This window comes from Aquarana catesbeiana, linkage group LG03 (assembly GCF_042186555.1).
Source record: "Aquarana catesbeiana isolate 2022-GZ linkage group LG03, ASM4218655v1, whole genome shotgun sequence".
Lineage (NCBI taxonomy): Eukaryota > Metazoa > Chordata > Amphibia > Anura > Ranidae > Aquarana > Aquarana catesbeiana.
The window spans coordinates 666527773-666541959 of record NC_133326.1 but is presented as its reverse complement, the minus strand read 5'-3'; the positions used below and the strand labels follow the sequence as shown (position 1 = coordinate 666541959).

Here is a 14187-nt window from a genome sequence, read left to right as displayed (position 1 = left end):
CTGTTGATGTCAGTGGAAGGAATATTGCCCCATTGTCAGTATCAGGGGAAGAATTAGTGCCCCATCATTGGTGTCAGTGGGAAGAATAGTGTCTTGCCATTGGTGTAAGTAGGAGGAATATTGTCCCATTGTTGGTATCAGGGGAAGAAATAGTGCCCTATTATTGGTGTCCGTGGAAGAATAGTGTCGTGCCGTTGGTGTCAGTGGGAGGAATATTGTCCCATTGTTGGTATCAGGGGAAGGAATAGTGCCCCATTATTGGTGTCAGTGGGAGGAATAGTGCCTTGCCGTTGGTGTCAGTGGGAGGAATATTGTCCCATTGTTGGTATCAGGTCAAGGAATAGTGCCCCATCATTTGTGTCAGTTAGAAGAATAGTCTCCTGCTGTTGGTGTCAGTGGGAGGAATATTGCAGCATTGTTGGTATCAGAGGAAGAAATAGTGCCCCATCATTAGTGTCAGTGGGAAGAATAGTGTCCTGCCGTTGGTACCAGTAAGAGCAATAGGGCCGCCAAAAGGGCTACAGTTTGGAGACCACTGTTCCACGTCATCATGAAAAATGCAGGCAACTGGTCCGGCATTGCACACAATGACATTGGTAAGTGGGATGTTAACAAGACCACTTGGAGAAAGGCAGGAAGAGCACCTTCATGGGCCTGGTCATCACAAGTAGGGAGGAAGACTGTGGGAATGTGGAATACGGTAAGAAGGTAAGTAATAAACTTTTAAATTATCCTCTGGAAAATCGAGCATTTTATTCTGCATCTGCTAGGGGAGGGGCTAACACTTTAACCAGTCTGGAGTTCCACTTTGGGTGAGTATGCTTTTTTGCTTAGATATTGTGGCAGGTACTGTCAAGTACGGTTCAAGGCGCACTCAGAATTCCAAAGTGCAGGCTCAGGTATGGTGCGAATCCTTTTTGTGGCCTTTTGTGTTAATGAATTTTGTGTTTTTTCTGGAGTTCCCCTTTAAATATATGATAACCACAGAAAATGCAAAGCCTCAGCCCAGTGACTGAAATAAGAATGGTCTTGATTAAAACAGATTTAAAGCCACCCTAAGACCCCTTTCACGATAGCGGGCCGTGTTAGCGGTAAAGCGCCGCTAGTTTTAGCGGCGCTTTTCGACTGCTGTCGGTGCGCTTTTAACCAACGCTAGCGGCCGAAGAAAAGGTTAAATGCACCCGAAAAGCGCAGCTGCCGTGCCCATTCATTTCAATGGGCAGGGGCGGGTTGGAGAAGCGGTGTATACAGCGCCCCTAAACCGCTCCAAAGATGCTGCTTGCAGGACTTTTACTAACGTCCTGCAAGCGCACAGCTCCAGTGTGAAAGCATGCCGGCTCTCACACTGGGGCTGCAGGGGAGGCGTTTTTCGGGTGCTTTACAGGCACTATTTTCAAACCTTTAGCGCCTGAAAAATGCCTCCAGTGTGAAAAGGGTCTAAACAGATGACAGCTGGAGCATGAATCTGATTGGCTGGTATTCTGTCCATCGGACACTTTGATACATCATATTGCACTCCATGGACAAAATGTAATCCCTACCTTATCCAGGTAGATAATCAGAGATCCTCGCTCAGAACGTTCTGTGTCCATTTCATACTTGGAGATATATTTGTCCACCCGGTTTGTCAACTGCAGAGACAGGAAAAAATCAGTCAGCGCTCATCTAAAGTGGAAATAAAGCCCACTATAAATTTGCCTTTTAGGGCCCCCCAGGTGGGTTATGCCATAATGTGCTTGTATGCACCCCATATTAATACATTATGGCAGACTTACCTGTCATATGGCTCCCTCCAGCGCTGCGGTGGGCTCGATCCGACGGGCCCCCGACGCTTCCATCTTTGCTTGGTCTCCCTCCCGGGTCCAGTGCCTGTGTCCATTTGACAGACCACGCCGTGATGACATCACTCCTGAGCATGTGCACAGGAATCACATGGACACAGCATGGATTGCAGCTGTAAATGTTCGCCGAGCTACGCATGCGCAGCTCATTGTTACATGATGGCTGACAGGCAGGAGGATGCATTTATGTCAGAAGAGACCAATAGGGTCTCTTCTGTCATAAATACCCTGGCTGTCAGCCATTTTTCAAAAATGAACTTTACTTCCACTTTAACCACTTCAGCCCCTGGAAGATTTTACCCCCTTCCTGACCAGAGCATTTTTTGCGATTCGGCACTGCGTCGCTTTAGCTGACAATTGCACGGTCGTGTGACGTTGTACCCAAACAAAATTGACGTCCTTTTTTTCCCACAAATAGAGCTTTCTTTTGGTGGTATTTGATCACCTCTGCGGTTTTTATTTTTTGCACTATAAATAATAAAAGCAATATTTTTTACTTTTTGCCTTTATAAATATCTCCCAAAAATATATTAAAAAACTAACTTTTTCCTCAATTTAGGCCGATATGTATTCTTCTACATATTTTTGGTAAAAAAAAATCGCAATAAGTGTATATTTATTGGTTTGCGCAAAAGTTATATGGGGATAGTTTTATGGCATTTTTATTATTATTTTTTTTTATTAGTAATGGCGGCGATCTGCGATTTTTATCGTGACTGCAACATTATGGCGGACACATCGGACACTTTTGACACTATTTTGGGACCATTGTCATTTATACAGCGATCAGTGCTATAAAAATGCACTGATTACTGTGTAATTGACACTGGCAGGGGAAGGGGTTAAACACTAGGGGGCGATCAAGGGGTAAAGTGTGTCCTAGGGAGTGATTCTAACTGTGGGGGGATGGGCTTCCACTGACATCACAGCGATCACTTCTCCCGATCACTGGGAGCAGTAGATCCCCGTCATGTTGCTAGGCAGAACAGGGAAATGCCTTGTTTACATAGGCATCTCCCCGTTCTACCTCTCCACACGGCAATCGCGGGCTGCCGGCGAACATCGAGTTCCCGGGACCCGCAAGCACGCTCCCGTGGTGGACATGCGTCCCTGATAAGCGGCAAATTTAAAGGGACATACAGGTACGCCCATTTGCCTGCCTGTACCATTCTGCCGACGTACATCTGTGTGCGGCGGTCGGCAAGCGGTTAAGAGATACAAACACTTGGCTGTACTCTAAATAAAGCAGAGATTACATGACCATTGCTCTGGCAGTTGGTCATGTGACTGGTCTTGATGGTAGAATCCTAAGGAAGAGTATTTCTGACCTGTGTAAATTACTTGGGGGGCTCATTTACACTTGATGCAAAATGTGGCATTGGATATGCTTTTTTAAAGCACTCTGAATGCCAATCAAAGCGCCTGAATAAAATAGTTGCCTTATGGTAGTAGTAACCCCCAGCTCTGCTGATCCCCTGCTCAGTAGTTCACACGTTGTGTGTATGCTTTGCTTCGCTTCAAAAATGATACCCCTTGGTGCCTCAAAGCGTCTCCATAACCTCCATAGAAGTCTATGAGAACGCTCGCTAGCAGCACCTGCAGCTTTTGAGGGGCTTTTATTCAGCTTTGGCTTCGCTTTGTTTTGGAGGTATTGCAGGTGTGAGATATCCCAGGATGCACCGGGAAACCAACAAGCGAACCGGAAAGACATCATCAATAGTCACTTCCGGTTCACGGTTATATATTCTGGAAGTGTCTGGTGCAGAGGTCACATCTGGTGTGCAGTGTGGAGCAGCAAGAAGGTGAGCGGGGTGTGGACTGCACATGGTGTGCAACATGGGAACGCTATAGCGGGATCGGAGAGTAAGGCCTGAGCAGCAGAGGATCAGCAGAGCTGGGGGACCACAACAGGAGAAGCTAGCAGATGCCACACATGGTGTGCAGCATGGGAGCAATAAAGCAGGAGATGAGCGGGGACCGGAGAGAGAGGAGGATCAGCAAACCAGAGGATCAGCAGAGCTGGGGGATACTACTGAGTGGGGCATCAGCGGAGCTGGGGGTTACTACTGAGCAGGGGATCTGCTGAACAGAGGTACTAATGGGCTGGAGTGGTATTGGGCTCCTTTAAAACAAATAGAAAATCCACTTACACAGGGCATTTTCCGAGTGTCATTAAAGCTTCAATAAAGCATCACTGAAGCATCAAAAATGCATCTAAAAAGCATGTTGAAGCAGTAGGTGCTTTATTGTGTGTGTCAAAGCAAGTGTAAATGAACCCTAATAAAATTTTAAAGTATAGTGGTTTTTGAAAGATATTTTCTTACTTGATATAGTCAGGCGAATAATTTAGTGGGACTTTATGGGTGCCAGGAAAGGAAGTTTCAACAGACATCAAAGTATAAAATAAAATTCATATTTTATTTAACTTGTACAAAAATTTAAAATTATGCTGGCTAGACATAATGACATGGCTATGACATACAGCAGTACATATCAAAATCTATTTGGGTATAGACAGTCCCTCGGTGCTGTAGTCCCTAATCCCTACATGTTTCGCCCAGTGGGGCTTCCTCAGGGAAAAAAAATATTCACAAAAAATATTTTTTTCATGGCTTCTAATTGTATCCAATCTCATGCAGCCACATATCCACTTGGGTCCCTCAACATATCCCCTGAGGAAGCCCCACTGGGCGAAACATGTAGGGATTTGGGACTACAGTACCGAGTGACTGTCTATACCCAAATAGATTTTGATATGTACTGCTGTATGTCATATCCATGTCATTATGCCTAGCCAGCATAATTTTAAATTTTTGTACATGTTAAATAAAATATGAAAATTATTTTATACTTTGATGTCTGTTGAAACTTCCTTTCCTGGCACCCATAAAGTCCCACTAAATTATTCTCCTGACTATATCTACTACTCAGGGATGGTGGTGCCTTCTCCTTGACACTGTCACCTATCCATTTTTAGTAATATTTTCTTACTTGATTCTCTATGGTCATTTTCTTAAATAAAAATGGATATCTATCTATCTATCTATCTATCTATCTATCTATCTATCTATCTATCTATCTATCTATCTATCTATCTATCTATCTATCTATCTATCTATCTATCTATCTATCTATCTGTAAGATTTAACAGCTTAAGGACCACCCCACATACATTTACTGCAGCATGGCGGCCCTTAAGCACAAAATCACGTACCTGTACGAGACTTCTTTCAAGGGCTCTGGGGCACGCACGCCACCGGAGCACTGCTCCTGCTGAGATTGGGCGCAGCAGAAGCCAATCAGCGGGTCTGGTGGACCCAATGTCTGGCGATCATTCAGAGAGAGGCAGAACGGCAATCAGCCTATATAAACAAGGCAGATCGCCGTTCTGCTAGTAAGAAAGACAGAGATCTTCTGTTTCTGCTAAGCAGGAGCATGGATCTCTGTCTTTCTTCAGTTAAACCATCCCCCCCCCCACACAGTAAGAAAACACTCCCAGGGAACACAGTTAACCCTTTGATTGCCCCTGATGTTAACCCCTTCCCTGACAGTGTCATTAGTACAGAGTTTTTTTTAGCACTGATCACTGTATTGGTGTCACTGGTCCCCCAAAAAGTGTCACTTAGTGTCAGATTTGTCCGCCGCAATGTCACAGTCTCTGATCACCGCCATTACTAGTAAAAAATATTAAAAAAAAATAAAAAGTCCCTAAATCTATCCCCTATTTTGTAGACGCTATAACTTTTGCGCAAACCAATCAATATACACTTATTGAAATTTTTTTTTACCAAAAATATGTAGCAGAATACACATTGGCCTAAATTGACATTTTCAATTTTTTTTATTTGGATATGTATTATAGCAGAAAGTCAAAAATATTGTTCTTTTTTTTCAAAAATGTGGGTCTTTTTGTTTATAGCGTAAAAAATAAAAACCGCAGAGGTGATCAAATACCACCAAAAGAAAGTCCTTTTTGTGAGGAAAAAAAAAGGACATCAATTTTATTTGGGTACAACGTCACACGATTGTGACTGCAATTGTCAATCACAACGCAGTGCCGTATCGTAAAAATGGCCTAGTCAGGTCGGGGGGGGGGGGACCTTCCGGAGCTGATGTGGTTAACAAAGAATTTGCAGAAGAATATTTTGTTTTTCACATTTGGCCAGCAGGTGGAGTATTGGCCACTTTTAATGTTCACTCTTAGATGCTTTTCTGAAAAAAAAAGCCTCTTTACAGTGTCCAGTAGCTCAAGTTGAACTTTACACATGCAACTGAATTTGCCGGAGCAGTGAAATCTCCCCATTCCCTCCTCTCCTATTAGGTAGCTCTGTAAAAGGTTTTAATTGTAAGGGATTGGACCCCCTGTCAAGTTGTTATTGTTGTCTATGCCTGTTAGAGAGATTTATTCTTTCTATATGTCCTGGTGACCACTGTCACTGGGACTGAAAGTGATGGAGAAACTAAAATTGTTGTCACCACAACAAAAATAGTGGGAAAGCCTACCAATGGGGACACATGTGATCAATGACAACTGTCTAAGAGGGGATTTCCTCTCAGTTTAGGGAGTTTTCCTTTCCGTTCCTGTTGTATCTCCTGGACAGAATGTAAGGGAAGTCCCCCAAGGAATACTTGACAAGGATTTGAACCATTCCCTACCAGTAGAGGCTGGTGCTCAGTTTTTTTGGGGGGTGGCAGACAAACCTCCTAGCTGCCCCTGCCCGATCGTTCCGTACTATTTACCCCATCCATGTTGTGGGTGGCTTCCCCACTGCTTCTCCTTCCGACCAATCCGGTCGCTTCTCCTCTCTGATTGGCCGGGAGGAGAAGCAGGAAGACAATAGTGAACGTTGAATCGCTATTGCCACACAAGTGGGTGGGCTCAGGGCGCAGTTCTTTGCGCCCCGAGCCCAACCCATTTTGAAGCCAATTAAAGCCTCAGGCTTTAATCACGTGCCTCCAAAAATAAAGAAGAAAAAACAAACCCCATAGAAAGTCATGCGTCCGGTGCCCTGCATGGAGATTAGGGGGACGGCGCCACTGTTCCCCACTCTATTTAAAATAAAAAATGTAAATGTTGGCATTGGATTTACTTTAAGGTGACCTAAAGCTTTAAAGTTACCCCTTTTATAACTAACCGCACTGAGGTCATCCATATCTGGGGTGAATCCTGTGAGCAGCGTTAAATCCACCACTGTCATCGTACTATCCACAACACCGAGGTACCTGCAATAACAAAATGACAATGGTAAACATAGGGGGTCTATGGATAAAACGTTTGTTGACCCACACCTCCCAACTTTTTGAAATGGCAACGAGGGACACCTATTAGTAAAAGTATGTAGGCATAGGACACACCTCCTGCCACGCCCCCTTAAAGGAGAATTACGCACACAAAAGATTAGTTAAGCCAGTGAGTGCTTTTTTTTTTTTTCCACTACTTTTCCTTTATATTGGCTTTTGCAATTTACAAATGCAGCAATTTAAAAATCAGATGAAATGTTTAGCGCTGGGAAACACTTTTTGAAAGATAAATAGTGCATTTTATACACAGCTATATAGATGAGACCAAAATGAGGGACAAATGAGGAGAAAGCGGGACAGAGGGACATTGTTCCAAATCAGGGACAGTCCCTCGAAATCAGGGACAGTTGGGACCTATGGTTGAACCAATGACACACACACATTCGTGCATGCTCAACTAATTTTGACTGTAATTTCTTTAATTAGATTGATTTCTATGATCTCAGCTCCATCTAGTGGCCAAAATGCTGTACACCTTTCTCATATTATTAAAGGGGTTGTAAAGGTAAAAATTTTTTCACCTTAATGCATTCTATGCATTAAGGTGAAAAAACTTTTGACAATACCGCCGCCCCCAGCCCCCCCTGTTTTACTTACCTGACGCCTCGAATCTCCGCTGCTCGTTCTCGTCATCTCCATTGCAGCTCAGCCTGGTCGCTGATTGGCTGCAGTGGATGGATTGAAAGCAGCGCAGCCATTAGCTCGCGCTGCTGTCAATCACATCCGATGACGCGGCGCGCCGGGGGGGGGGGCCGAGTGATACAGCGAGCGGCTATAGCCGCCGGCTGTATCACGGGAGCGCGCCCGCAAGCACTCACCACCATGCGAGGGAGCTCGCATTAAGGTGGTTAATGCTTGCGGGGAGGAGCTGAAACAGCCGCCGAGGGACCCCAGAAGAGCAGGTTCGGGGCCACTCTGTGCAGAACGAGCTGCACAGTGAAGGTAAGTATAACATGTTTGTTATTTTTAAAAAAAAAAAAAAATTTACCTTTACAACCCCTTTAAGTGTTCTTGCATAGCAAGACCACTTACTGTTATCTCACATACATATTATTATTCTTATTATAGCCAAATTTACCACCCTAACTCCTCCCACAGCTTTTACACTACATAGACAGTAATATACCGAAACGTGCGGATTGTTCCCGATTGGTGTGCTAATGGTTCACGAAATATCGTTGTTTTTGCGGCGAAATTGGTCCCATAGGAATGACTGGCGAGATGTTCAAAACTAGAGTGGGAGGTGACAAAAGCTGACAACCCCATGATCAACCAAAACATTATGACCACCCCATTATCAGCCAAAACATTATGACCACCCCATTATCAGCCAAAACATTATGACCACATCATAATTAAAAAAAAAATCATTTTTGAAAAAAAAAAATATTTTTGAAAAAAAAAATACTTTAAAAAAAAATCATTTAAAAAAAAAAAAAAAAAAAATTTGGAAAAAAAAATCATTTTTGAAAAAAAAAAAAAAAATAAAATTCATTTTTGAAAAAAAAAAATCATTTTTGAAAAAAAAAAAAAAAAACATTCTTGGAAAAAAAAATCATTTTTGAAAAAAATGTTCAGCTATTTCAGCTAATGATGGGACTTCTTCAACTTTTTTACTATTTATACTTTTTAAAATATTAAGCTTTTTAACACTTTTCACAGTTACTCCAGCCACTCCAACCACACAACAGTTACTCCGCCCACTCCACCCAGTTACTCCGCCCACTCCACCCAGTTACTCCGCCCACTCCAGTTGTAGAGGCAAGAACACTTTTCACAATTTCCCCAGAAATTGTAGCTTTTCTAGTTTGAGATATTTTAGACAGAGAAAATTGAGTACTGTCCGTGATACTTTTTTTATTTGCACTAACATATAATTTTTCAGGACAAGTTTTCAGGGTATGTCCCCTTCTTCAAGGTCCAAGCAGTACTGATTCACAAATTTTTAAGCAGAATGTTAAAAAAAACAAAAAAAAAACATCTGAGGGAAAGGAGAGAGAGAAAAAAAAGAGAAAAACAAACACATACAAATCAATGGTAATAAAGATAACAGCAGAGTTAGTGAGATAAGACAGAGGTAGAGCTATAGAATGGAGGGGGGGATACTAGTCACAGAGGGTGTAGTAAAATTTAGATATTGGTTTCCTTACCCATTATACTAAAGTTTTACGACTAATAGCCAGGCTATTGTAATTCAACTTGTAGAGGCAGCTGAACTTCTGGATGCCATAGTTGGTAACCTGACATTTCTCTACTGCAGTTAAAGTGACACTAAACTATATCCTTATTCTGCAAAAATAATTCATACACATCCACTACTTAATGGCCCTGCAATCTATTTTTCAGTAAATAGTTTCTTGCTGGATTGTCTGTCTCCTTATAAAGTCCTCTATGAGCTCCTGAACCTTTCCTTTTCCCCCCTCACTTCCTTTTGTTTAGAACGAGTGGTGCAGGTTAGCTCCAGTAACATGCACTGCTCTATGCGAACTATAAATCCCAGTGGTGGTGCGTCCATTAAGGGCGCACGGGTGCCACCCCCTCTCTCCAGCCCCCCCTCCCCTCTATGTAAAATGGATAGATTCATGCATAGTATAAATCCATCCACGGCCGCTGTAGCCACTCCCTATTCAGGCGTCTGGCCCCTTTTCGAACGCCGGGAGCCTGAATTGCAGCGGTGGGGTTGTTTTTTTGAAGCACCTGATTAGAGCCATAGGCTTCAAAAAAGGTGAACTGCGAGCGCAGAGCATTGCGCTCAGAGCCCACCCAGGTGTGTTAGCAAAGCAAATTAATATTTGCTTTTCTAACACTGAACCGCCTCTCTGCCAATCAGGAGGCAGGGATCTAATACCGGTCACCTGATTGGTTGAAGGCAGAGGCGATCCCATTGGCTGCCTAGCAGAACAGGAAGAAGAGATGCAGGGAGGACACAGGAGCCATCGCCTGACCCGCACTACCCATCCCACAGCTTGCTGCCGTCACCCGCTGCCTGACCCGCCACTACGATGGGGTAAGTGCTGGGCAGACAGCGGGCCACAGTGGCTGCATATTATGGGCACAGAGGCTGCATATGATTGGCTCAGTTGGCTGCATTTGCTTGGCACAGGGCTGCATATGATGGGCACAGTGGCTGAAAAGGATGGGCTCAGAGGTTGCATATTATCGGCACAGTTGGCTGAAAACGATGATAGGCACAGTTGGCTGCATTTGCTGGGCACAGAGGCTGCATATGATTGGCACAGTTGGCTGCATTTGCTTTGCACAGTGACTGCATATGATTGGCACAGTTGGCTGCATTTGCTTGGCACAGTGACTGCATATGATGGGCACAGTGGCTGAAAAGGATGGGCACAAAGGCTGCATATTATCGGCACAGTTGGCTGCATATGATGGGCACAGTTGGCTGCATTTGCTGGGCACAGTTGGCTGCATATGATGGGCACAGTGGCTTCAATTGATGTTTTTTCAGTATTTTTTAGAATCTTTCATTCAGATCACAGCAGCAGGTAGGACATTTTTTTATTATTTTCAGACAAGAAAAAGCTTTACAACCACTTTAATTTCAGCAAATCAAAGTCACAGATACCTATATAGGCCCCTTTCACATGGGGCGTAAACCATCCAAGCAGATCTACCTGCTCAGCTCAGTTGATCCCTGCTGAGCAGGCAGATGACAGGTCCATGTCCGCTCCGCTATGCACACCAGACACGGACACAGCCCGCTCTCCTCTATGGGGCAGTCAGATGGAAACGGACTGCATGTCTGTTTCCATCCGATTGTCATCTGATCCACTGGACCGATGGCTAATGTATCCCCATCTGTCTGTTTTTAGCGGGCCGGAACGAATGCCGGCGGCTGACAGCGGACACATGTTCGCTGACATCCGCCGCACCAAAGAGAAGAATAGTTGGTTTGACGGGGTCCACCTGAAAAACAGACAGGCGGACTCGATCGGTCCGCTGGTGGGAAAGGGGCCTTAGGGTATAGAATGCATAGCTCCCAACTGTCCCTGATTTCGAGGGACTGTCCCTGATTTGGAGCAATGTCCCTCTGTCCCTCATTCCTCCTCATTTGTCCCTCATTTTGGTCTGATCTATATAGATGTATATAAAATGCACTTTTTATCTATCAAAAAGTGTTTTCCAGTGCTAAACCTTTCATCTGATTTCTAAATTGCTGCACTTGTAAATTCCAAAAGACAATAAAAATGAATAGTAGTGGTAAAAAAAAGTTTGTGAGTTAAACCAATCTTGTTTTTTTGTACAATTCTCCTTTAAGGGGGAGTGGCAAGGGGTGTGTCCTATGCCTGCATATTTTTGCAGATAGGTGTCCCTCATTCCCATCTCAAATGGTTGGGAGTTATGAGAATGTATTATACACTTACTTCATACAGATGTTTATGAACATGGATTTCAGGACTCCTATTGGGCTTTTTACTACAAGACATAAAAAGAGCACATAATTAAAGAGAAGAGGAAAAACATACAGTACATGATGTAATACAGAACAGGATTTGTGTTACCATATCTTCAAGTCAGATCTTATATAAGCGGTATTCAGTAATGTAGGTATTCTCAAGCTTTTAGAGACCAGGGCCTGGAAAATTCTAGCAAGGCCTTTCATGCCCCAACAGCAAAGAATTAAATTTGTACACAATAAATGTATGGGAGTACAAATCATGTATTGGAATTCTAGAAGGCTTTGAGTGGGGCTGGGTGTCATTGTGTGTGTGTGTGTGGGGGGGGGGGGGGTTGGGGGCTGTGGAGTAAGTTAGGGGACTTTGCAAGACTCGGTGGCCCTGTAGGGGGTGACGTTTCTGGAGGGGGCTGGAGAGCATGTGAAGGTTTGGGAGCTCTGTGGAGGGCTGGAGGCACTGCAGCAGGCAGGGGGCACTTTTGAGGGCTGGAGGCTCTGCTACAGGCAGTCAGCACTGTGGAGGGTTGGAGGCTCTGCTGCTGGCAGGGGGCACTATGGAGGGTTGAAGGCTCTGTAGCAGGCAGGGGGTACTGTGGAAGACTGGTGACTCTGCAGCAGGCAGGAGGCACTGCGGAGGGTCAGAGGCTCTGCAGCAGGCAGGGGGCACTGCAGAGGGCTGGAGGCTCTGCAGCAGGCAGGGGGTACTGTGGAGGGCTGGAGGCTCTGCAGCAGGCAGGGGGTACTGTGGATGGCTGGAGGCTCTGCAGCAGGCAAGGGGCACTTTGGAGGGCTGGAGGCTCTGCTGTAGGCAGTGAGCACAGTGGAGGGTTGGAGGCTCTGCTGCTGGCAGGGGGCAACATGGAGGGCTGGAGGCTTTGCAGCAGGAAGGGTGCACTGTGGAAGGCTGTTGACTCTGCAGCAGGCAGGGGGCACTGTGGAGGGTTGAAAGGCTCTGCAGCAGGCAGGGGGCACTGTAGAGGGCTGGTGGCTCTGCAGCAGGCAGGGGGCACTGAGGAGGGTCGGAGGCTCTGCAGCAGGCAAGGGGCACTGTAGAGGGCTGGTGGCTCTACAGCAGGCAGGGGGCACTGTAGAGGGCTGGTGGCTCTGCAGCAGGCTGGGGGCACTGTGGAGGGCTGAAGGCTATGCAGCAGGCAGGGGGCACTGTAGAGGGCTGGTAGCTCTGCAGCAGGCAGGCTGCACTGAGGAGGGTCGGAGGCTCTGCAGCAGGCAGGCTGCACTGAGGAGGGTCGGAGGCTCTGTAGCAGGCAGGGGGCACTGTAGAGGGCTGGTGGCTCTGCAGCAGGCAGGGGGCACTGTAGAGGGCTGGTAGCTCTGCAGCAGGCAGGGGGCACTGTAGAGGGCTGGTGGCTCTGCAGCAGGCCGGGGCACTGTGGAGGGCTAAAGGCTCTTCAGAAGGCAGGGGGCACTGTGGAAGGCTGGAGTCTCTGCAGAAGGCAGGGGGCAGTGTGGAGGTTGAGTACTCTCAGGGGACCTGGGGGCACTGTAGAACACTATGGGAAGTTAGGGAGGGGGGTGGGGACCATGGTTGCTGGGAGGCTCTGTGGGAGGTTAAGGGGTTAAGGGAACTGCTTTTACACAGGTGCAGCCAGGGATAAGGAATTTTCCTTTGGAGTAGGCATGTTCCCCAACCATGTCCCTCAGCTAATGAATTGTGTTGTGAAATATATAATTTCCCTGTGGATTCCATGGATTCCTATTAGAATGGCAGTTTCCCCTATTTGGTAGGAGAACATGCAGGGAAGAAGAGGAACCACTGTGACCACAGTGTTCCCTAGTCCTTATGAGTTAGGAAAGTGTGGTCACTGACACGCCCCCATCACTCAGCAGCAGCAATACATTTACAGAACATGCATTGGGAGATACTGAGAGGGCGGAGCTTGTTTTCCGCCCCCCCCAAACCAGTCCCCATAGTACCACTCAGCAGCCAGTCACTTCTGCAGGAGTCAATTCTCAAGCTGAAGCCAGTTAAAGGTAATTCATTTTGGGTCCATTTATGCCAGCCTGATTCACTGCTATATATGTACACTCATTAATGCACATTGTGTTATGCCTTAATCCGTATTGCGTTAGGACACTTAATTCATTAGAATAGGCTTCCCAAAGGACCATAACAGACCAAAAATTTTCCATGGAACATTAACAGAAGGACACTGCAATATACATCAGTGAATTCCTCAGTGCTGCACTGCAACACATTTCTGCCAGCAGGGGGCATAGGGGTGATATTCAGAAGAAATGGCATGACATCTCACCAACACAATGTAATGTATGCTACTGTGTGTTGCGGTAATGAGTGTGTTACTGCAATTCAACAGTGTGAATGGTAGACGTGTGCAGGGCGAAAAAATGTGTTTTGTTTCGTTACGATTCGGTATTTACATAAATTGATTTAGTTAAATTTGTTTAATTTATTTTTCTAATTTGTTTTGTTTATTTGAATTCAAATCTGTTTGAATTTTCCAAATTCGGGCAAATTTAACTCAGTTTAACTGAATTTGGAAATTTTCAATCAATTTGAATGCGAATTCCATTCTAAATCAAATGTATTCCATTAGAAACTTGAATTTTGGAAGATGATTATATTCTTTCTATTCCATTCTATTGTTTTTA

General features: G+C 45.2%; 1 protein-coding gene across 1 annotated transcript in view; it reads right to left on the bottom strand.

The window, feature by feature from the left end:
• The window catches only part of LOC141133447 (complement C3-like), a 174436-nt gene that overhangs the window by 20594 nt on the left and 139655 nt on the right, over positions 1 to 14187 (bottom strand). Inside the window, exons 33-35 of the mRNA XM_073622829.1 lie at positions 11525 to 11576; positions 6977 to 7064; positions 1542 to 1631 (exon numbers count right to left, since the gene is read on the bottom strand). Coding sequence (XP_073478930.1) covers positions 1542 to 1631; positions 6977 to 7064; positions 11525 to 11576 — 230 coding nt within the window. The remainder of the gene's footprint in view (positions 1 to 1541; positions 1632 to 6976; positions 7065 to 11524; positions 11577 to 14187) is intronic.